Here is a 24,110-nt window from a genome sequence, read left to right as displayed (position 1 = left end):
AATGCAATGACCTAGCAGGCAGGAGAGAGATGTGCCTTGCATGGCTAATGGCACCAGCTGGGAATCAGTTTGTTGTCATCCAACGTTTAGGGCTAATTAAAGGCTGGCTCCTGGGCTGGGCTGGGCTGGAGCACCCCACTCCTGTTTGCTCCTTAAAGGAGATCAGAACCCAGCAGCCTGGGAGAAGCTGCAGGGATCAAACAGCCCCAGAACCACCTGGGGGTGTCCCAACATGCAGGGCTCTGCTGCTTGGGTGGTGTGGCAAGCACCAAGGTCATCAACACAGGGGAAACAGAGACCCCAGCACCACAGAGCCCAGAGACCCCCCAGCACCACAGGGAAACAGAGACCCCAGCACCACAGGGAGCTGAGGCACCAGTGCCACAGGGACCCCAGCACCACAGAGACCTCAGCACCACAGGGAGCCGAGGCACCAGAGGCATCAGTGCCACAGGGACCCCAGCACCACAGGGAACCAGGGACACCAGCACCACCGAGACCCCAGCACCACAGGGAGCCAGGGGCACCAAAGGCACCAGCACCACAGGGACCCCAGCACCATAGGGAACCAGAAACATCAGTACCACAGTGACCTCAGCACCACAGGGAGCCAGAAACATCAGCACCACAGGGACCCCAGCACCACAGAGAACCAGAAACATCAGCACCACAGGGACCTCAGCACCACAGGGAAGCAGAAACATCAGCACCACAGGGACCCCAGCACCACAGAGAGCCAGAGACCCCAGCACCACAGGGAACCAGAAACATCAGTACCACAGTGACCTCAGCACCACAGGGAGCCAGAAACATCAGCACCACAGGGACCCCAGCACCACAGGGAACCAGAAACATCAGTACCACAGTGACCTCAGCACCACAGGGAGCCAGAAACATCAGCACCACAGGGACACCAGCACCACAGGGAGCCAGAGGCCCCAGCACCACAGGGACACCAGCACCACAGTGACCCCAGCACCACAGGGAGCCAGAGACCCCAGCACCACAGGGAGCCAGAGACCCCAGCACCACAGAGAGCCAGAGACCCCAGCACCACAGGGAGCCAGGGGCACCAGAGGCACTAGCACCACAGGAAACCAGACCCCAGCACCACGGAGACATCAGCACCCCAGGGAACCAGACCCCAGCACCACAGAGAAACCAGCACCACAGGGAACAAGAGGAACCAGCACCACAGAGACCCCAGCACAGACAGCCCTCGGGGCTGCAAAGTGCATTTCATTGGCCGGGCACAGGTTGCTGCCCTGGGGAGCTGCTTTTGGCTTTCCTCTCCTACCCAGGGCTGCAATTTCCTTCCAGCCCCAGAGGACTTCAACCTTCGCAGGAGCATCCTCAGCCCTTTCCCACCCCAGTTTGCCCATCTCGGGGTGAGGACAGCACTGGCTCACCCCAGGGGCAGGAGGGTCACTGAGGTCTCGTTGCCACAACGCTTGGGAAAGCAGCGAGTGGGATGATCATTAACGACGGTAATTAGCAGGGTTGTCACCGTGAGGGGGCAGGAAGGTGTCTGCAGCTGAAGAATTGGAGTCCAACAGCACATCAATCAGTGGGGCTCCCTGGCTGCCCTGCCCTCTACCTCCCCTTCCACAAACGGGCAAGGTTGGACTCCAAATTCATGGTTGGACTCCACGATCTGAAAAGTCTTTTCCAGTCGAAGTGACTCTGAGACTCCATGACATTAAAGCATCTCCTTCATTCCTCTCTCAGCTTCTCCAGCCCCTGCTGCATCCCCACTGCAGAGACAGATGCAGAAGATCCCAAAACCTCAGCATGCTAGGGGTTGGGAGGGACCTCTGGAGCTCAGCCAGTCCAACCCCTGCCCCAGCAGGGCACCCACAGCAGCTTGCCCAGCAGCACAATGCCCAGGGGGGGTTGGAAGCTCTCCACACAAGGACACTCCACAACCTCTCTGGGCAGCCTGCTCCAGGGCTCAGCACCCTCACACCAAACAACTTTCTCCTTGATGGAACCTCCTGGGTTCCAGTTTCTGCTCTCTGCCCCTTGGCCTGTCCCTGGGCACCACTGAGCAGAGTCTGGCCCCAGCCTCTTGCCCCCCACAGCTCCTTTAGCTCTTGCTGAGCATTGCTCAGCTCCCCTCTGGGTCTGCTCTTCTCCAGGCTCTCAGCCCCAGGGCTCTCAGCCTTTGCTCCTCACAGAGCTGCTCCAGGCCCCTCAGCAGCTTCAGAGCCTCCCCTGGACTCTGTTTCAGGTGGCTGCAGCTGGCACTGAATGGTTTTGGTTGGAAGAAACCTTTGAAGGTCAGCAAGCCCAACCCTTAACCCAGCAGCTGCCAGGTCACTTCTCAACCATGTCCCCAAATCCTAGAAGTGGTTTTGCACTGAATTCATCCCAAGCCCTTTTCCAGCAGGCCCTGGAAGCTGCACAGCTTGTTTTTCCCTGTGCCCTCAGCTCTGTACCTGTGAGCTGTGAATCATCCCAGCCTGGGCTGATAACGTGGCCAGGCTGTGCCCCAGCCACGTGCAGCAAACGAGTCAAGGCCAATCTTGAGTTTCTTGCCTGGAGCTGGGCAAGGAACCAACAGGACCCAAAGGGTGACTTCTAAATAAGCTCACACAGACCATGGGAGGTCTCCTGGGATGTGCTGGGAATGGGCTGGCAGCTGCTCCAGAGCAGCTGAAACCCTTCCAGGTTTCACTTGTGAGTTGAAAGCCACTTTGAGAGCCTGAACTCAGTGCTTGTGACTTTTTTTGTGTCCCTTACCTGCTCAGAGAAGGTCCAGGCTGAGCCCCAAGGTTGATGGGGCATCAGTTGGTGAGGATTAAGTCCTGAAGTGAAAACAGGGCTGGTCTGAAAGGCAAGGCTGGGGTAGGAAAGGAATTTTCCAGAAGATTTGCCTTCTTGGCAGGGGCAGATGGCAAGAGCAGCACAGCAGTGCCTGCTGCTTGCACTGCACAGCCAGGGCTGAGCTCACAGCCTGGGCAGGGTGCTTGTTGCTGGGATGGGGATGGAAAAGGCTGGGCTGGGGGAGGAAAAGGTGCTCAGCAGCCAAAAGAAGCCCCTGGGACTCATCCCAGGTGAGGGATGGTGCTGGCTCAGTGTCCATGCAGCAGCCAGGAGCCAGGTGGGAGAAGATCACAGAATCACAGAACTGTTTGGGTGGCAAAGCCCTTTGAGATCATCCAGCCCAACCCTTCTCTAATTCCACCAAGACTGGGGCTAACCCCTGTGCCCCAGCACCACATCCCTGAGGGCTTTTAAACACCTCCAGGGCTGGGGATGATGAGGTCTGCAGAGCCACAAGGCGCTGAGGGCAGCTCAAGGAAGCTGCAGCAGCAGGGAGCACCCAGCCCTGTGCTGTGCCCTCTAGGATGAGGAACACGGGGGGGGATCTTTCCCTGGGAATTAGCCACCCAGCATGGAGAAAAGGCTCTGTGCTTCCCAGAGCCAGCACTTTGGGCGCCTCAGGAGATGTTTTGCTAACACCAGACCCTCCTTCAGGAAGCTTTTCTGCCAGGGTAAGCTCCAGCCTGGCCCTAGGAGCTGTTTTGCTGTGGCTGAGTGGCCAGTGGCACACAGCTGCTGTCTCCTTTCTTTGCTGGAGGCTCCTTGTGCAAGATCTCAGCATTGTCTTGGCAGAACCCGGGGATGGGTTTGCAGCAGAGGGGTTTCTGCTGTTTAATACTGAGGCAGCCTCTGGCTCTAGGTGTGTTCACACACAGCAAAGCTCCCCCAGAACTTTGGGCAAAGGGAGAAGAGGCTCTTGCTCCAAATTTCTGCACTGGAGGCTGCAACCCTGAGGAGATGCAGCCACACTGAAGCTCCACCACGGTCTCCCTGGGCACACATGATCCATGAGTCCTTCCCCTGCCTGACAAAAACAGGCTGTGTGGGCCTGTGCAGGGAGAGAAATCACTCTTCCTGCCTGGGATAAAGTCCAGGGAATCTTCTCTGGCATTTAAAAGGTTGCAGCTCACCCTGTGTTTGTGCTCAGCAGCTCTAACCCACTGCTGGTTTGGAAACACTCCAGGTACTCACAGCAAGAGACAAAACACAGCAGAGAAACTTGGATGGAGAGAGGGTCGGAAGTGCTGGTAGCAGGGCAGGGAGGAGCAGGAGGAAGGTTTCCCATTCCAGCTGGATAGCTGCTGGGGAGAGCAAGCAGCGTGCAGAGCTTCCAGGAGGGCTTGGGAAAAGGGAATTGCAAAGGAAAAAGGGAGCAGGACAAAGGAGACCACAGAATGGTAGGGGCTTGAAGGGAGCTGTGGAGATCAAGTCCAACCCACCCCTGCCAGAGCAGGAACTCCTAGGGAAGGACACTCAGGAGCACAGAACCTCAGGAGAGGTTGGAAAGGACCTCCAGAGATCATCCAGTCCAACCCCCCCTGCCACAGCAGGAACTCCTAGGGGAGGTCACTCAGGAACACAGAGGTTGGAAAGGACCTCCAGAGATCATCCAGTCCAACCCCCCCTGCCACAGCAGGAACTCCTAGGGGAGGTCACTCAGGAACACAGAGGTTGGAAAGGACCTCCAGAGATCATCCAGTCCAACCCCCCCTGCCACAGCAGGAGCACCCAGGGTAGTCTGCACAGGAACACATCCAGGTGGATTTGGAATGTCTCTCTCCAGAAGGAGACTCCACAACCTCTCTGGGCAGCCTGCTCCAGGCCTCCAGCACCCCCTCAACACTAAAGGAGTTTCTCCTCATGTTGAGGTGAAATTTCCTGAGTTTGGGTTAGGGTCTCCCAAGTCCCAAGGACCTGGAGGACGTCAGTAGGGCTGCTTTGTCTTTGGGGTACATCAGGAGGGAGGTGATGCGTGGAGCTGGTTCTTTAGTCCTGCTTCAGCTGCCTTTTGCTTTCAGAGCCCTGTGAAGCCCAACCTAAGAGTCCTCTCTCCCAAGCAGCAGCTCTGATGCACCTGTGGGTGGGTGCTGTGCAGCAGCTTGGGGGGTTCACAGCTCCACAGATTCTCCCCCCACTGTTCTGTGACTCTACAATTCTCGAGGTGGTTTTGTTGTTCATACTCCTCCCCAGAAGCCAACCCTCATGCCAAGAGTGACACCAAGAGAGGTGAGAAGAAAACCACTGTGCCTTCACCCAGCTGCCAGCTCCTCAGGGCTGCTCCACACTAGCAGAAGGCCATCAGATCGGCTGCTTGGTTACTCAGCCTCCGAAAGGATGATGGCTTGTGGGATGGGACTGTGTCACAGGACTGTGGAAATTCAAGTTCAGACAGAGACAAGGAAGACAGGGAAAGCTTTATTAGAGTCCAGCTTCACCAGGTGTCAGCTGGCTTACAGGACAAGAGAAGTGGAGGGGAAGGTAAGCGACCAGCATGCACGACCGGGAGAGGAAAGGCGAAGCTGTATCCAAAGCAGGTCCTTGGCTTCAGCTTGGGGCATGCACACTGAAATGTAAGCTATGGAAAGGGCTCAGGATGTGTGCAGTGCCTGTTTCCCATGCATTTTGCTGAAGCTGGAATTTTTCCCAGAGAGAGAAAGAGAGAGAGAGAGAGAAGAAGAAGTGGGGATGTGAGCAGCACCCCTCTGGGAGGTGAGGTGGCCAAGGTGCGCCCCCCGCTTCGGATACAGCCTCCCACAGTCAGCTCAGGAGACACCAGGGGAGAAGGGGAGCAGGAGAAGGGGACAGCTGCCCACACCCAGCTGGAGAAGGGGTGGAAGGAAAGGGCTGTCCTGGCAGCCACCAGTGTCTGCAGCTCGTGTCCCAGGAGTGGAAACCTGCTGTGTGCATCCAGGCAGCAAGGACAGCCTCAGGATGTGTCCCTGCTCGCCAGGAGCCTTTGGCTTCCTCCCTCCTCGTCCTGACCCTGGGGCTGGGAAGGGCAGCAGCAGCTCTGAGCCCGGAGAGGAGGAGCTCAGAGAGCACAGCAGAGAGGACCTGGGGTTTAGGCTACTGCATGGGCAAAGGACTAGTTAACCCATGAGTAAAGGACTAGTCAAACCCCTGGGGAAAAGGCTAGTCAACCCATGGGGAAAGGGCTAGTCACAACCCATGGGCAAAGGACTAGTCAATCCATGAGTAAAGGACTAATCAACCCATGAGTAAAGGGCTAGTCAATCCATGAGTAAAGGACTAGTCAACCCATGAGTAAAGGACTAGTCAATCCATGAGTAAAGGACTAATCAACCCATGAGTAAAGGACTAGTCAATCCATGAGTAAAGGACTAGTAAACCCATGGGCAAAGGACTAGTCAACCCATGAGTAAAGGACTAGTCAATCCATGAGTAAAGGACTAGTAAACCCATGGGCAAAGGACTAGTCAACCCATGAGTAAAGGACTAGTCAACCCATGGGCAAAGGACTAGTCAATCCATGAGTAAAGGACTAGTCAACCCATGAGTAAAGGACTAGTCAACCCATGAGTAAAGGACTAGCCAAATCCATGGGGAAAGGACTAGTCAAGCCCATGTGGAAAGGACTAGTCACAACCCATGGGCAAAGGACTAGCCAAAGCAACCCATGGGCAAAGGACTAGCCAAAGCAACCCATGAGTAAAGGACTAGCCAAACCCATGAGTAAAAGACTAGTCAACCCATGTGTAAAGGACTAGCCAAATCCATGGGGAAAGGACTAGTCAAGCCCATGGGCAAAGGACTAGTCAAGCCATGTGTAAATGACTAGCCCAACTCACAAGTAAAGGACTAGTCAAACCCCTGGGGAAAGGACTAGTCAACCCATGGGCTAAGGACTAGTCCAACCCATGTGGAAAGGACTAGTGAAAACCCTGGGTAAAGGACTAGTCAACCCATGGGGAAAGGACTAGTCAACCCCACCTTACCCATCTGTGGGCTGTATGTCACTTCAAGAGCTGGACACTAAAGCATTTAAGATTTACTGGTTTGGATTCCTCTCTGTACAAGTTCTTCCCACCAGCTGGAATACACAAGGCTTTACAGACAGAAGCATTGAAATACAGGATAAAACAAATCTAAATTCCAAATCACTCCAAAGAAGGGGGGAAGGGGAGGGGGAAATTGGTAGAAAATAAAAAAAAAAAAAATCAAAAAAACCCAAAAAAAAAATCAAACCCCAACAAAAAAAAAAATAACCCCAACTGCAGCACTCCTCAGGGAAGGGACAGACTGCACAAGGAGGAACACAAAGGGGTGAAAGGCAAAGTAGTGTAGTCTCTGCCCAGTGCTCCTCTGTGCTGGTGGCTCAGGGGATGGAGTTCAAAAGGTCCTTGAGGAAGCTGTCAGGATCATTGATCTCTGATAAGAGGCCTTGAAAGAGAAGAAAAGACAGAGAACAGTCAGAGAATTGTCAGGGTTGGAAGGGAGCTCAAGGATCAGCCAGTTCCAACCCCCAGCCATGGGCAGGGACACCTCCCCCCAGCCCAGCTTGCTCAAGGTCTCATCCAGCCTGGCCTTGAACACCTCCAGGGAGGGGACATCCACAACCTCCCTGGGCAACCTGTTCCAGTGTCTCCCCACCCTCACTTTAAAGAATTTCTTCCTCATCTCCAGTGTCAATCTCCTCTCTTCCACCTCAAAGCCATTGCCTCTCATCCTCTCACTTCCAGCCCTTGTCAAAAGTCCTTCCCCAGCTTTCCCTTCAGGTACTCTTCAACACACATATCCCAAACCACGCTTCAGCTGTGATGTTTAAGAGAGCTGGAGGAGCTTGGCCAGAGATGTGGTTGAGGCTCCACCCCCTGGAGACATTCAAGGTCAGACTTGATGTGGCCCTGAGCAACTTGATGCAGCCAGAGGTCACAGTCTCACAGGATATCAGAGGTTGGAAGGGACCTCAAGAGATCATCAGGTCCAACCCCTCTGCCAAGAGCAGCATCACTGAGGGTAGTCTGCACAGGAATGCATCCAGGTGGGGTTGGAAAGTCTCCAGAGAAGGAGACTCCACAACCCCCCTGGGCAGCCTGCTCCAGGCCTCTGTCACCCTCACTGTCAAGAAGTTTCTCCTCATGGTGAGCTGAAATCTTCCCTGGTCAAGTTTGAACTCATTGTTCCTTGGCTTATCAGAGATGTCTCTGCTGACTGCAGGTGAGTTGGACAAGATGACCTTTGAGGGTCCCCTTCCAATCTGATGCATTCTGGGAGGATCTACAGGCTCAGGTGAGAGCAGTTTTGCTGCCTGGGGATGTTCAGTCCCAAGTGCTTTGGAACCAGCTCCTGGCCCTGGCTGCCAACCAAGCTGCTGCTGCGGCGGCGTCAGGAACGCTCTGGCTGCCTGAAGTGAGCAGCAGTCAGGAGCTGCAGTGAGGCAAGCCCTAAGAAAAGGGCGAGCAAGGCACTTACCAGCAACGTCCAGAAACTCAGCAAACGTTTCCACTGGCATGAACTCCTCCTGGAAGGTCTTCAGGGCCTTGTCGGCAGCCTCGTGTATCGGCATGTCGTTGTGTCGGATGAACTCGGCCAGAGAGTAGGACCAGCCCCCCTCAGTGTTACTGGTAGGCACCTTCTAGGAGAGGGGAAGACAGGACCAAATCAGCCCCCAACCCAACTCTTTACAAGTGATTTGGTTGGAAAACAGGAGCACAGGATGTTAGGGCTTGGAAGGGACCTCCAGAGATCTTCCGAGTCCAACGCCCCTGTGCCAGAGCAGGAGCATAGAATCCAGCACAGGTCACACAGAACACATCCAGATGGGGCTGGAGAGTCTCCAGAGAAGGAGACTCCACAACCTCTCTGGGCAGCCTGTTCCAGTGCTCTGTGAGCCTCCCAGTGCAGAAGTTCCTCCTCATGTTGAGGTGGAACCTCCTGTGCTGGAGTTTACATCCATTGCCCCAGGGCACAACCGAGCAGAGCCTGTCCTTGTCCCATCTTGACCCCCAGCCCTCAGATATTGATAAACATTGATCAAATCCCCTCTCAGTCTTCTCCTCTCCAGACTAAGCACCCTCAGGGCTCTCAGCCTCTCCTCCCCAGGCAGTGCTGCAGTCCCTTCAGCATCCTTGTAGCCCTTCCTTGGACTCTCTCCAGCAGATCCCTGTCCCTCTTGGACCAGGGAGCCTGGAACTGGATGCAATATTCCAGGTGTGACCTCACTAGAGTGGAGTAGAGGGGGAGAATCTCCCTGGATCTGCTGGACAAGGCCAACCATCAACCTACCACCACCATGGCCACCAACCCACACCCTGAGGAACAACTGCAAACCCCCAATGCTTTCTGCCATTGCTTTTGGAATTGCATCCCCTGACTCCTGGAAACAAGGCACACAGGGAGAGTGATCCCATATCTGACCTCAGAATCTGTTTGTGCACAAAGCTACCAAGCTCCCAGGCATTTTCCCACCCTAAAAATTGAACCTGCTTTGGAAGCTCTTTCTGGTGGGCACTGCTCCTTCCTTCCCTCCCCAACAGCTTCCTTGGTGCAGCTCTCAACGGGAACCACAGAGAAAATCATAGAATCACAGAACTGTCAGGGTTGGAAGGGACCTCAAGGCTCAGCCAGTTCCAACCCCCCTGCCATGGGCAGGGACACCTCACACCACAGCAGGTTGCTCACAGCCACATCCAGCCTGGCTGCAAAAACCTCCAGGGCTGAGGCTTCCACCACCTCCCTGGGCAACCTGTGCCAGTGTCTCACCACCCTCATGGGGAAGGATTTCTTCCTAACATCCAATCTGAATCTCCCCATTTCTAGTTTTGCTCCATTCCCCCCAGTCCTATCACTCCCTCACACCCTCAAAAGTCCCTCCCCAGCTTTCTTGGAGCCCCCTTCAGATCCTGGAAGGCCACAAGAAGGTCTCCTGGGAGCCTTCTCTTCTCCAGACTGCACAACCCCAACTCTCTCAGTCTGTCTCCAGAGCAGAGCAGCTCCAGCCCTCTGCTCATCCTCATGGCCCTTCTCTGGACACCTTCCAGCACCTCCAGATCCTTCCTGGAACAGGGTGAATATACAGCACAGGAGGAGTGCTGCAAACTGGGGAAGTCTCTCAATCCTTCAGACACCAGGCTGCAAGGGGTACAAGAAGCCCAGGCAGCCTCTTGGGGGCCTTTCTGCTCACACAAGGGGAAGTTTTTCCAAGGATCTTGGACAAAAGGGCTCTGAACTCTGCCTTGTTTCAGACGCACGCAGGTGGGTCAGGGTGGAAAGCAGCCAGGAATGAACTTCAATGCTTCCTTCTTCCATTGAAGATGGTTGCTCAGGTTAGGAAGCTGCTTGAAATGAGGCTTCCCTGTTTCACTTCCTTACCTTGAACATGTTGTAAATGAGATCTACCAGGGCCCAGAAGAGAAGGCCTGAGCGGTACGTGGCGTAGTCCTTCACTGCCTTATCTGCCAGTCTGGGGAGATAATGAAATCAAGCTTGGAGTTAATTACTTCACTGTGCTTTGGTGACCAGCTTGATGAATAGCAGGAAAGCTGAAAGGGCCATGAAGCCCATCAAGAGTACACATGGGGAATGGCTCTGAGCAAGCTTTGGACACAACACAAAGCAGCCCTGAGTTCTCTGCAAGGATTCCTGCGGCTGGGAAGTTGCTTCAGCAGCTCTGCCCAAGTGGAACCAAGGCAGCTAAGCCCAGAAAATCACAGAATCAGGTTGGAAAAGAGCCTCAGGATCACCAAGTCCAATCCAGAACCCCTACTCTGCAAGGGTCACCCCTAAACCATAGCCCCAAGCACCACAGCCAAACCACCTTGACACACAGCCAGGCTTGGGGACTCCACCAACCTCCCTGGGCAGCACATTCCAATCCCTGACCACTCTTTTCCTACTGTCCAGTCTAAACCTACCCAGTGGCAGCTTGAGGCCATTCCCTCTTGTTCCATCACTAATTCCCTGTGAGAAGAGCCCAGCACCAACCTCTCCACAACCTCCTTTCAGGTAGCTGTAGAGGTTTCCTCTCAGCCTCCTCTTCTCCTAATTAACCATTCCCAGCTCCTTCAGTTGCTCTTCATCAGATTTATTCTCCAGGCCCTTCACAGCTTCCTTGCCCTCCTCTGCACTGCCTCCAACACCTTCACATCTCTCTTACACTGAGGTGCCCAGAACTGGACACAAGCCTCACCAGAGCTGAGTCCCAGGGGGCAATCCCTGCCCTGCTCCTGCTGGACACAGCATTGCTGATCCCAGCCAGGATGCCTTTGGCTCTCTTGGCCACCTGGGCACACTGCTGGCTCCTCTTCAGCTGCTTGTTGAGCAGAACTTCCTCCTGATGTCCACCCTAAATCTCCCCTGCTCCAGTTTCAAACCACTGTCCCTCACCCTAGCACCTCAAGCCATTGTCAAAAGTCCCTCCTCAGCTCTCCTATAGCCCCCTGGAAGGCTGCTCTAAGGTCTCCCTGGAGCCTTCTCTTCTCCACAGGCTGAACAACCCCAACTCTCTCAGCCTGTCCTTGTAAGAGAGCTTCTCCAGCCCTCTGATCATCTTTGTGGCCCTACTCTGGACCAGCTCCAGCAGTTCCATGTCTCTCTGGTGTTAGGAGTCCCATAAGTGGACACAGCACTGCAGGTGAGGTCTCAGCAGAGCAGAGGGGCAGGATCCCCTCTCTCAACCTGCTGACCTATTTCCATTTCCCACCTTCTTGCTTGTTCCATCACCATGCAAGGACTTCCTTGGGAAACTCAGCACCTGGCTGAAGATCTTGTTTAAAAAAAAAAAAAAACAAACAAACAAACCAAACAACCTCCCAACTGTCCTGGGATAACAGCTCCCAAAATTTATAGGATTAATCACCAACAGGTTCTGGCAAAGCAGAACCTCCTGCCAGCAAACTCTAATAGGTTTGGAATTTTCTTGCATGTGTTTCTCAGGTACATCTGCCTCCATCACATGCTGCTTCCTGCTCACCACTTAAAAGCTTTGGGAAGAAAGAAAACAAAACCAAACCCCAATGAAACCTTTTTTATGCATCTGTGGAACAAGCCCAGCTGCAAGTCAGCAATGGTTTGATCCTGGACCCAACATCAACCTGCCCCAAGTTGGGATTTGGGGTTTTTTTGGGGGGGTTGGGAGAGGAGGGGATGGGAAATTAACATTTTGCTCTTCTTCTAAAAGGCTGCATTGGTGTCTCTGCCCTCAAAGCAGGCAGCTTGGGGGCAGCTGGGCTTAATTATTAAAGGGAAACCAATTAGTGAAGGTGACTAAATTTCCAGGGGAAGAACAGCAACTTCAGAGCATGGCTAATTCCAGCCTCCCAAATACTGCAAAGCCAGAGCTGCCTTTTTTTTTTATTCTTCCTCCTATGTGAATGGGTTTGATCTAATTGGGAGTCTGCTCCTTTAATTGAAAAAAAAAAAAAAAAACAAACCAAAACAAAACTAAAAGGCCCTTGTGGGTTAAAAAAGTCTGGAACAGCTTCTTCTTGGTTGTCATTAGTGGAAGCTGGTTCAGGGTCATCAGCTGGGCCTGGGCTGCCAGCAGAAAGTTGAATATTAACACTTCAGGAGTAATGTAGAAAGGTCACAGTCAGGAGCAAAGGGGAAAAAAAAAACCACCCCAAACTAAAATAAAAAAACCCACCCCAAACTAAAATCAAAAAACCCCACCCCAAACTAAAATCAAAAAAACCCACCTCAAACTAAAATCAAAAATCCCCACCCCAAACTAAAATCAAAAAACCCCACCCCAAACTAAAATCAAAAAACCCCACCCCAAACTAAAATAAAAAAACCCCACCTCAAACTAAAATCAAAAAACCCCACCCCAAACTAAAATAAAAAAACCCCACCTCAAACTAAAATCAAAAAAACCCACCCCAAACTAAAATAAAAAAAACCCACCCCAAACTAAAATCAAAAAAACCCACCCCAAACTGAAATCAAAAAAACCCACCTCAAACTAAAATAAAAAAAAACCACCCCAAACTAAAATCAAAAAAACCCACCCCAAACTGAAATCAAAAAAACCCACCTCAAACTAAAATAAAAAAAAAACACCCCAAACTAAAATCAAAAAAACCCACCCCAAACTGAAATCAAAAAAACCCACCCCAAACTAAAATCAAAAAAACCCACCCCAAACTAAAATCAAAAGGATCTTTTCCTCCCAAACTCCAGCTGAAAGCTGTACTGCAAGGCATTGATAGGATTGCTCTAGCCAGAAGTGTTGGTTCAGTGAGAAGGATTCAGGTCTTTGGGGTTGGAAAATGAGATTTACAAACCAGAATCACAGCTTCACAGACTTGGTTTGGTTGGAGCAGACCTTTAAGCTCATCCAGTCCAACCCTCCTCTAACTCTGCCAAGCCTGGGCTAAACCATGGCCCTCAGCACCACATCCAGGCAGCCTTGACACCTCCAGGCATGGGGATTCAACCAGCTCCCTGGGCAGCCTGTTCCAGCCCTTGAGAACACTTTTAGCTACTCCTGAGTAATGATGGAGTAATGATTGGGAGTTTCAGAACTCCCACCCATGCCAACTGCATCTCTGGGTTAAACAGAAAGGTGCAGAGCATTCCTCACTCTGCTCTTGCAGACCAACTGCAGCTCCTGGAGGGAGAAGACATTTTTGGCTGTGTTCTCCTCACATCTGGCTTGCTCTGAGCACTCCAGCTGAGCAGCTGGATAAAACACCTAACCACAGGCCCCAGCTGTGCTTGGTGCCTTCACTTCAGCAGGAGGGAACTGCTGCGTCTTCGTTAGTAAGATTTTCAGGTCCTTTTTTGGGTCACAAGTTGATCCTCAGCTGCTTTTAGCTGGTTCCCACAGTGATTCCTCTCCATCTCCTCCAGCAAAGGCAGGAGTGAGTCCTTGTGTGTCTCTAACCTTCACTCCAGTGTGTTCTGCATGGTGGTGCTCCTGCTAACACCCTTGGAGTGCATCCAACCTGGAATGCCAACCTGAATCCTTTGTATGCAGACAGATCACTCTGATGTGACAGACTCTGCCTTCCTCTTTGCCTTCCCCTAACAAATGCCAGGTACTGATCTGCAGAGCAGTTCACCCTCCAGTGCCCTTCTCCTGATTTTCCACAAGAATAAATAAGGACAGCCCTTGGAAATCAAGAATTGCCACCTTGCTGTTGCTGGGAGGTACCATCAGGAGAAGGCTTTCATGCTCCCTTAGTCTGCAGGGATGAAAGCAAGCCCTTGAATAAACCTTGACATAATTCCTGAGGACTGATTTCTTGAGTGTTTTCCCCTGAAATTCCAAAGATTGGCTGCTTTAGCTGGGAAGTTGCTTGCTCTGTTTCCATGTGCTTTTGGGACAGGGATGTTTAGCTGGGAAAGAAGCAGAATCACAGAATGGTCTGGGTTGGAAGGGACCTCCAAAGCTCATCCAGTCCAACCCCCCTGCAGTCAGCAGGGACATCCCCAACTAGATCAGGCTGCCCAGGGCCTCACCTTGAATATCTCCAGGGAAGAAGCTTCAACCACCTCCCTGAGCAACCTGTTGCAGTGTTCCAACACCCTCATAGTGAAGAACTTCTTCCTAGCATCCAATCTAAATCTGCTCTGCTCTAGTTTGAAGCCATTGTCCCTGGTCCTGTCCCTGCAGACCTTTGAAGTCTCTCTCCAGCCTTCCTGTAGCCTCCTTCAGGTACTGGCAGGCTGCTATTAGGTCTCCCTGGAGCCTCCTCTTCTCCAGCTCCCTCAGCCTGTCCTTATGGCAGAGCTGCTCCAACCCCCTGAGCATTTTTGTGGCCTTCCTCTGGACCCTCTCCATCAGCTCCATGTCCCTCCTGTGTTGAGAGCTCCAGACCTGCACACAGCACTGCAGGTGAGGTCTCAGCAGAGCCAAGTGGCAGAGTCACCTCTCTGGCTCTGCTGGCAATGCTGCTTTGGATGCAGCCCAGGCTGTGGATTTGCCTTCAATTTACTCAGGGTTTTAAAAACCACCAAACACCCACAGCAAACCCACTCAGGGGGTTTTTGCTTTACCCTGCCCTCCAGGATGTGTCTCCTGTAACTCTTCACCTCCCTTTTTCCCGGAGGTCAGGCAGGGTGGTGGAAACAAGAGACAGGAACCCAGAGCAGGCTGAGCTTGAACAGCAAAAGCAAGCAGAGAAATCAATACAGGGAGCCCCTTTCAGGCCTCTCTCCCTTTTGATGCCTCTAATAGCATTGGTGCATGCTGTGTTGTGTGGTTACTACAATGTGAGGACTTTATCAGCCACATAATTAATGTCATCAGAGCAAGGAGGCCCTTTAAGGCAACTTGGAATAATAATGAATCTATTCCTAATTATGACAGCTATTTAAAATCATCTTTTCAAGAAGCATGGAATTCCCCTTCCCTCTCTGGCAATTTGTGCCTTTGTCAGGCAGGCACAGCCATTTATTCCTGTACCTGACAGCTGCTATTGATTTTTTTTTTTTCCCCTCCTCTCTCTCTCTCTTTGCTCTTTTAAAAGCAATGGCATTTGATTTCTATTTCTATTTCTCTCTATTTAAAGGGAGCTGCTTGCCCATTGCAAAAGAGCACAGAAACAGCTTCTTCAGAAAGGCAGGCAGAGAGCACACCATCAGCTCTCAGACACCATACTAAGAACTTACTACAGCTTTTCACTTGAGGTAAAGGGGAATAAGCATCTTCCACCCTCCTACTTCAGCTACACTCTCAGGAAAAGCTTTGTTTCCACACAGCAGCTGATTGATCAGCTCCAAAAGCCATCACAGAATGGCTCAGGCTGGAAGGGACCTCAGAGATCATCTACTCCAACCTCCCTGCCACGGGCAGAGACACCTCTCAACCAGACTTGGCTGCTCAAGGTCTCATCCAACCTGGCCCTGAACATCCCCAGGGAGGAGGCATCCTGCTCATCACACCATCCCAGACTGGTGGGGGTTGGGAGGGATGTCTGAAGATCACCCAGCTAGAGCAGGATCACCTTGAGTAAACCACCCAGGACCACAATATCCAGGTGGGTTTGGAATGCTTCCAGAGATGGAGACTCCACAACCTCTCTGGGCAGCCTGATAATCTCATAAAGCCCTGAGCTGAGCACAGCCCTGCTTGGGAGGGTTACTATTTGCTGCTCTAACACAGACACTTCTCTGCTCCCCAAAAGCTCTGTGTGGCTCTGCCTGACTCCTGTGCATGGCCCTGTCTCCCATGGCATGGCCCTGGCTCCTGTGCCATGGCTCTGATTCCTGTGGCATGGCCCTGGCTCCCGTGGCATGGCCTTGGCTCCTGTGCCATGGCTCTGATTCCTGTGGCATGGCCCTGGCTCCTATGGCATGGCTCTGCCTCCTGTGCCACGGCTACTGTGGCATGGCCCTGGCTTCCATGATATGGCCCTGCCTCCCGTGCCATGGCCCTGGCTCCTGTGGCATGGCTCCTGTGGCACAGCCCTGCCTCTCCTGTGGCATGGCCCTGGCTCCTGTGCCATGGTTCCTGTGCCACAGCCCTGGCTCTCCTGTGCCATGGGCCTGCCTCCCGTGGCATGGCTCCTGTGGCACAGCCCTGGCTCCTGTGGCACAGCCCTGCCTCTCCTGTGGCATGGCCCTGGCTCCTGTGCCACAGCCCTTCCTCTTGTGCCACGGCCCTGGCTCCTGTGGCATGGCCCTGGCTCCTGTGCCATGGTTCCTGTGCCACAGCCCTGGCTCTCCTGTGCCATGGGCCTGCCTCCCGTGGCATGGCTCCTGTGGCACGGCCCTGGCTCCTGTGCCACAGCCCTGCCTCTCCTGTGGCATGGCCCTGGCTCCTGTGCCATAGCTCCTGTGCCACAGCCCTGGCTCTCCTGTGCCATGGGCCTGCCTCCCGTGGCATGGCTCTGCTTCCTGTGCCATGGCCCTGGCTCCCATGGCATGGTCCTGCCTCCTGTGCCACGGCCCTGGCATGATCTTGCCTCTTGTGCCATGGCCCTGGCTCCCGTGGCAGTGCCAGCAGTAACCCAGGAGCAGTAACCCAGCAGCTGTAACCCAGGAGCAGTGCTGGTGACCAACCTGCTGGCTCCCCCTGGTGACACCACTCGTGCGTGGGAGGTGACAAGGAGCCTCTTGAGGATCTCCACTCTCATGGCTTTCCACTTCTCAGGGGGAGAGATGTGCAGTGCCAGCACGGTGTAGTAATGGGGCCCATCCACCTCGTAGGCACTCTCCACCCACTTCTCTTTGGGGTGCTCCATGAAGCTCTGGAGGTTCTTCTCCTCTCTCGACGTCGCTCGAGTTCTGAAAGGCAAGAAAAGCTTCAGTGGCTGTTCTGTTCTGGCTCTTCCATGCTGATGTGCTGTACCTCAGGAGCCTGGAGGTCCTGCATCACACAATCCTGTGCAGGGAAAAGCAGTCCTGGCTTGGCTCTTCCCAAATCAGCCCCTGGCTGGGCGTTTGCTCCCAGGGAAGCTCACAAGCCTGGCAAAGAGCTCTCCTCAGAGCTGGGTATGGTACCAGGGGGGTTTGCTAGGAAGCACTGCCCCAGCAGAGGAGAACACTACAGCAGAGCTATTTTCCTTCTCTTTTAGATAAGCAGCAGCCAGGCCAGCCCATGTGTTCAGGCTGTGCCATCTCCCACCTGACACTGAGCAGATGGCTGCAGCTCCTACAGCCAGACTTCAGAATCAATTCCTGTTATTCATCTACCACAAAAGCAATCACAGAGAAGCTGCAAGCCAATTTCAACCCCCCCAAAGATAAGTGTATTTACTGTAAGCTCACACATAGATCATTTTTTTCCCCTTTCCCTGAGCTCCAGCCTCTTCAGCAGCCCTGACAGCCCAGAGCTGACCATGCACACTGTGTTACAGCAGACCTTGTGAAGTTGGATCACACCTGACCACATCCTACTGCTCTGCTTCATCAGGCAGGTCCCTGAGTTTCTCAGTGAGATCTACACTCCCTGTCAGGAAGGTGTAAAGCAGGCTCCTAGCAGATGAAGCTGTGTCTGGGGTCAGTGTTGGGTGAGCTTTTCATCTGCTGCACGATGCAGCAGGCAGCCAACCAGGAACTCTTGGTTTGCTCTGTTGAACACTGACATGTCTTTAGCAAAAAATGATGTCTGGAAAGGAAATGATCATAGAATCAGAGAGTTTTTTGGGGTGGAAAAGAGCTCAAAGATCATCCAGTCCAACCTTCAACCTAACACCACCACGGCCACTAAACCATGGCCCCAAGTGCCATGGCCACAGGTTTCTTGAACACCTCCAGGGATGGGGACTCCACCACCTCCTTGGGCAGCCTGTTCCAGTGCAGCAAAGAAATCAGTCCTCATGTCCAACCTAAACTTCCCTCTGGTGCATCTTGAGGTCATTTCCTCTCTTTCTATCACCTGATACTAGGCAGAAGAGACCAACCCCCACCTCACTCAGGCCTCCTTCAGAGAGCAGTGCTGCATTCTGATCCAGCAGCTGCCCAGCAGGTTCTGGGCTCTCTGGTGGCAATGAGCAGACTAACAAGATGAAAAGAACAGTTGAGATTAAAAGAACATTTCATTTATTTGTCTCCCAAAGGAGCTGGAAAACAACAGCTCAGGGATCTGGAGATAGGCATTAAAGACAAATTATATTAGAGCCAGGACATAGATTCTGCAGGTGGGAAAGGGAGAGAGATTTTGCTGCACTCCACTTGCAGTGCCCTTTAGGAGATGTGATGTACATTTTACCATTTCCACCCTCATTTCATGACTTAGTTTCTAGCATCTTAACTAAACCAAATCAAAAGGTGTTTGGGGCATTCCATCTGTGCACAGGAGGGGCTGCATGATCAGAACCAGCTCCTGCACCCAAACCATTTAGGTGCACTCAGACATCAGGGCGAGCCCAAACGCCCCCTCAAGCTTTGCATCAATAAAGACCTTGCCGAAACACTTCAGCACAAGTGTTCCTGTGTTTATGGAGGAAATAAATAAATAAATAAAATTAATAATGCCAGGGAAATCTGATGGATCTGAAGACTGCAGGAGAATTCCAGTGTGGCAAAACTGGGAACAAAAGAGGGCATTGTGTAATTCTAAGTATCAGATAACCAGGGTTAAGCTTTCAACTAACAACAATTACTTCATCCTAGTGTTTCTCTTCTGTCTGTTCCAGAGCAAAGGAAGCTGGCAGTGTTTCTTTCAAATCTAATAACCTTGTAGCTCGCCCCAGAGGTAATAATTACATCTAGAATGGAAAGAGAAGCTAATTCCCAATTGCTTTTACTCAATGGGTTCTCTGTTATCCTGCATGTTCGGGCGGCAATGCTTCGCTCCAAACCATGTGAACCTGGAGCAAACTGCTTCAAGAGAGGCAATTTGCTTCCTCCTAAAAAACTTTGGTGTGATTTCATAGCATCATAGAATATTAGGAGTTGGAAGGGATTTCTGGAGATCATCATGTCCTACCCTGCTGCCAAAGCAGGATCACCTAGGGCAGGTCACACAGGAACATGTCCAGATGGGTCTTGAAAGGCTCCACAGAAGGAGACTCCACAACCTCTCTGGGCAGCCTGCTCCAGGGCTCCAGCACCATCACAGCAAAGAAGTTTCTCCTCATGTTGAGGTGGAACTTCCTGGGTTCCAGCTTATACCCACTGTTCCTTGTCCCATTGCTGGGCACCACCAAAGACAGCCTGGCACCTTCATCTTGTCCCCCCTCAGATATTTATCAGATCAGATCCCTTCTCAGGCTGCTCCTCTCCAGACTAAACAGCCCCAGGTCTCTCAGCCTTTCTTCACAGGAGAGATGTTCAAGTCCCTTCATCACATTCACAGCCCTCTGTAGGACTTTTCTCCAGTATATCCCTTCCTCTCTTGAATCAGGGAGCTCAAAACTGGACACAGCACTGCAGGTGTGGTCTCACCAGGGCCACACACACACAAACAAAGATCAGACTTCAGCCCTTCCGCACCTTTTGGGGACCGAGTGGAAGGCAGAGGCAGCTGCTAAGAGGAAAGTACTGACATGTTGGGGAGACAGAGCACCCCAGGGGGAACGTGAGAGGAAGGTACTGACGTGTTGAGGACGTAGAGCACCGTGTGGATGATGTATGGGATGAGGTGGATGTTGCTCTCCCTTCCTCCTCCTCCAGTATCGACGCTGAAGGACTGCTCCATGGCAAAGCGGAGGAAGAGCAGTTTGATGTCGTGGACATTCAGCTGGTAGGTAGGTTCCCTCTGTCCTGTGCACTCCTGGAGGTATGTGTTGTGCCTGAAAAACACAGCAGCTCACTTGATTAAAACAACCCTTTCAGAACTGTAACATGGTCACAGGATCAGAGGATGTTAGGGGTTGGAAGGGACCTCCAGAGATTGTCGAGTCCAACCCCCCTGCCAGAGCAGGACCATAGAATCCAGCACAGGTCACACAGGAACACATCCAGATGGGGCTGGAAAGTCTCCAGAGAAGGAGACTCCACAACCTCTCTGGGCAGCCTGTTCCAGTGCTCTGTGAGCCTCCCAGGGAAGAAGTTCCTCCTCATGTTGAGGTGGAACCTCCTGTGCTGGAGTTTCTATCCACTGTCCCTTGTCCTATCCCAGGGTGCAAGTGAGCAGAGCCTGTCCCTGTCCCCTCCCTCCTGACCCCCAGCCCTCAGATACTGATAAACATTGATCAAATCCCCTCTCAGTCTTCTCCTCTCCAGACTAACCACCCCCAGGGCTCTCAGCCTCTCCTCATTAGGGCAGTGCTCCAGGCCCTTCAGCATCCTTGTAGCCTTCTATTGGACTCTCTACAGCAGATCCCTGTCCCTCTTGGGCTGGGGAGCCCAGAACTGGCTGCAATATTCCAGGTGAGGTCTCACCAGGGCAGAGTAGAGTGGGTGGAGAACCTCCCTGGATCTGCTGGACACATTCTGCTGAATGCCCCCCAGGATCCCATTGGCCTTCTCGGCCACAAGGGCACATTGCTGACCAGCTGCAGGACTCTGCACTTATCCTTGTTGAACCTCATTAGGTTCTTCTCTTCCCAGCTCTCCAGGCTGTCCAAGTCTCACTGAATGGCCTCACAGCTTTCAGGTGGTTTCTTCTTCCACACCACATCTTCACAGAGAAGATTTAGCTCCCATCAGGCTTTGACTCCACGGTTTGAAGCCAGCACGCCTCTGTGCTAACCTCCTGACTCACCTACCCAGATGCAAAACAGCTCAAGGAGCTAGCTTTGTCTGCTCACCTTGCTAAGCAAGTAGCAAAAGCAGACTCTGGCACATGAGGTCCCCAGACTGGCAGGAGCCCATTGCACTTGGTGTTGGCATTCTGTAGGGCTGCACTCTCCCATTCCTCACGGCCGCGAGCAAGTCTGCGTTGAGAAAGCAAACCACACCCAGGCAAGTTAGCAGCATCCAAGTTTGTGTCTAAGAAACCAGGAAAAACCAGACAATTCCACAGCTTCTCCAAAGCACAGAATGGTAGGGGTTGGAAGGGACCTCTGGAGATCGAGTCCAACCCCGCCCCCACCAGAGCAGGATCACTCAGGGCAGGTCGCACAGAAACACATCCAGGTGGGTCTTGAAAGTCTCCAGAGAAGGAGACTCCACAACCCCTCTGGGGAGCCTGCTCCAGGGCTACAGCACCCTCAGAGTAGAGTTTCTCCTCATGTTGAGGTGGAACGTTGTGTGTTCTGTCCTGATGGACCTCTCATTTTAGTGCCCAGGCCTAATCTCTAGTTGGGACATGACAGCAAACCTCAACAGAGAAGCCTGGGGCTTGTCTCACAAGCAAACCCACCATGAGTTACAAGGCCAAGTGCTGTGCTCACAAAGCCCCTTGGAAAATCACATCAGCCACCAGGATCAGAGGATGTTAGGGGTTGGAAGGGACCACCAGAGATCGACTCCAGCCCCCCCTGCCAGAGCAGCACCATAGAATCCCAGCATAGGTCTCACAGGAACACATCCAGATGGGGCTGGAAAGTCTCCAAAGAAGGAGACTCTACAACCTCTCTGGGGAGCCTACTCCAGGGCTCCAGTGCCCTCAGAGTAGAGTTTCTCTTCATGTTGAGGTGGAACCTCCTGTGCTGGAGTTTATATCCACTGCCCCTTGTCCTATCCCAGGGTGCAGCTGAGCTTAGCCTGTCCTTGTCCCCTCCCTCCTGACCCCCAGCCCTCAGATATTTAGAAACATTATTAAATCCCCTCTCAGTCTTCTCTTCTCCACACTAACCACCCCCCAGGGCTCTCAGCCTCTCCTCATTAGGGCAGTGCTCCAGTCCCTTCAGCATCCTGGTAGCTCTCTGTTGGGCTCTCTTGGGTAGATCCACTGTCCAGTGTGTGAGCAGGACTCACCTGACAGCTGCAAGGTGACAATCATAGTGGACAATGTTGAAGTGAGAGACGGTGCTGTAGCCCTGCTGCTTGCGGGGCTTGTTCTCAAACTCCTCTAGTGCAACACGCTTGGTGAAGGTGTAGATCCCCAGGACTTTGGTGGGCTGCAATGACACAACAGCCACCTTCAGGGTCACTGTGACACTGCTTCTCAGTGTCACCTCTCCCACTCCCAACCTCAAATCACCCTGAGCTTTCACTGGAAACAAAACAACCAACCCAACGCTTCCACTTCCCAGCTGCCTCTGGAATTGCCGACCCCAGGAACCAAACCTGACAATTCCTCATCTCCCAGAGGAGATCTCCTTGATCATTCTGCACCATCCCTTGTGCAGCTGGACCCTGCCAGGTCCCCTCAGCTGGTGACAGAGGGCTGTGTTCCCTCACTGTACCTGAAACTTGTATCCTTCCCTGCAGATGCAGCAAGTCAGCCCTGGCTCCTCTATAAGCTCCTCCATCTGTTTAAGCAGCGCGGTCTTGGTCACTACCTGACCCTTCTCATTTGTCTGAAAGAGAGGAGAGCTCAAGCAGGTTAAAAAGACCACCACGGACACCCCACCAGCCCCCCAACTCTAACAGCAACTCCCAACCCATCTCCCAGCCTGTTATTAGCAACCACATTTCCTCTCCCAGCAGCGCCAGGCAAAGCCTGGGCCCCAGCTCGGCGACATCTGTCCCCAAACCATTTGCAAACGATTCCTCAGGTGCCAGCTTTAAGCAAGAGGGAGAGAAAAGGTGATGAGATGAGTGGTCTGCTGTCAGGGCAAGCAGCCATTACCGTCATGCCCAGAGTGCCCAAGGCCTTCTGCCTCATGGCCATGGCCATTCGCTTCTTCTCTGCCCGCGTCTCCTTGCGGGCGGCGTCGATCTTCTTGTTCACCTCCGGGTGTTCCCTCAGGGCCTCCAGAAGATTCTCTGCTAACGTCCCAATCCCTTCATCACTGGACACCTGCTCCAGTTTGTGCAGGTTGGTGATGGAGTCTGTGCCTATCAGCACCTAAGAGGGATTGGAATCATAGAATCAACCAGGTTGGAAGAGACCTCCAAGGTCATCAAGTCCAACCGACCACCCAACCCTCACTAATCAACCAGACCATGGCACTAAGTGCCTCAGCCAGGCTTTGCTTAAACACCTTCAGGGACACTGACACTGACCCCACCACCTCCCTGGGCAGCACATCCCAATGGGCAATCTCTCTGTCTGTGAAGAGAGATTCTTTCTAAGCTTCTTTGTAAGCTCAAGCCTAAACCTCCCCCTGCGCAGCTTGAGACTCTGTCCTCTTGATTCTGCTGCTGCTTGCCAGGGAGAAGAGACCAACCCCCACCTGGCTACAACCTCCCTTCAGGAAGACAGCAGCTTCCTCAAAGGGTGCTCATGACAGTGACTGTCCCCTCCAATCCCACCCATGACAGCCAAGCAGAAGCAGCAATGACCTGCAACAACTGTGGCCAAGTGTCCGTCTTCTGTGATGCTCCTACAACATGCAGCCTGCATCCTAGCACTGGGCTAATTCTCCTCCAGGTTGGCCAATACCAAGATGGATAAAAAGTTTGCTTCAAATAACACTCAAGCCCTCAGAAGCCTCCCCACAGTACAGAGAGTTCACAGTCCTAAAGGACCTTCATTTCACGTGGGTGTGCAAATCCCACACCACACAGAATGAGAAGACATCCAAGTCAAAAATCTCTGCTCTCCAGCCTTTTCCAGACAAGAACAATGTCTGTGTCCCTCCAAGCCCAAGAAAACCAGCACAGAATTAACTGCTATAGAAATAACTGCTGATTGCTAACTGAAGGGCAGCAAAGGTGAGGAAGGGTCTGGAGAACAGGGCTGGTGAGCAGCAGCTGAGGGACCTGGGGTTGTTGAGTCTGGAGAAAAGGAGGCTGAGGGGAGACCTTCTGGCTTTCTACAACTCCCTCAAAGGAGGCTGGAGCCAGGTGGGGATTGGTCTCTTCTCCCATGGAACAAGTGATAGGACAAGAGGGAATGGCCTCAAGTTGCCCCAAGGCAGGGTTAGGTTGGACATTAG

The 24,110-nt window shown here is 52.8% G+C and overlaps 1 protein-coding gene across 1 annotated transcript in view; it reads right to left on the bottom strand.

Annotated features, from left to right (window-relative positions):
- Positions 1-5,238: 5,238 nt before the first annotated feature.
- UBR4 (ubiquitin protein ligase E3 component n-recognin 4) overlaps positions 5,239-24,110 on the bottom strand; it is a 127,687-nt gene continuing 108,815 nt past the window's right edge. Inside the window, exons 100-108 of the mRNA XM_054394861.1 lie at positions 22,859-23,077; positions 22,473-22,586; positions 22,042-22,184; positions 20,931-21,056; positions 19,776-19,970; positions 16,795-17,019; positions 10,159-10,249; positions 8,260-8,422; positions 5,239-7,227 (exon numbers count right to left, since the gene is read on the bottom strand). Of these exons, the coding sequence (XP_054250836.1) occupies positions 7,163-7,227; positions 8,260-8,422; positions 10,159-10,249; positions 16,795-17,019; positions 19,776-19,970; positions 20,931-21,056; positions 22,042-22,184; positions 22,473-22,586; positions 22,859-23,077 (1,341 nt within the window). The 3' untranslated portion in view covers positions 5,239-7,162. The remainder of the gene's footprint in view (positions 7,228-8,259; positions 8,423-10,158; positions 10,250-16,794; positions 17,020-19,775; positions 19,971-20,930; positions 21,057-22,041; positions 22,185-22,472; positions 22,587-22,858; positions 23,078-24,110) is intronic.

Source organism: Indicator indicator, chromosome 32 (genome assembly GCF_027791375.1).
Source record: "Indicator indicator isolate 239-I01 chromosome 32, UM_Iind_1.1, whole genome shotgun sequence".
NCBI lineage: Eukaryota > Metazoa > Chordata > Aves > Piciformes > Indicatoridae > Indicator > Indicator indicator.
Note: the sequence above shows the minus strand (reverse complement) of the source record. Positions and strands in the feature narration are given on the sequence as shown.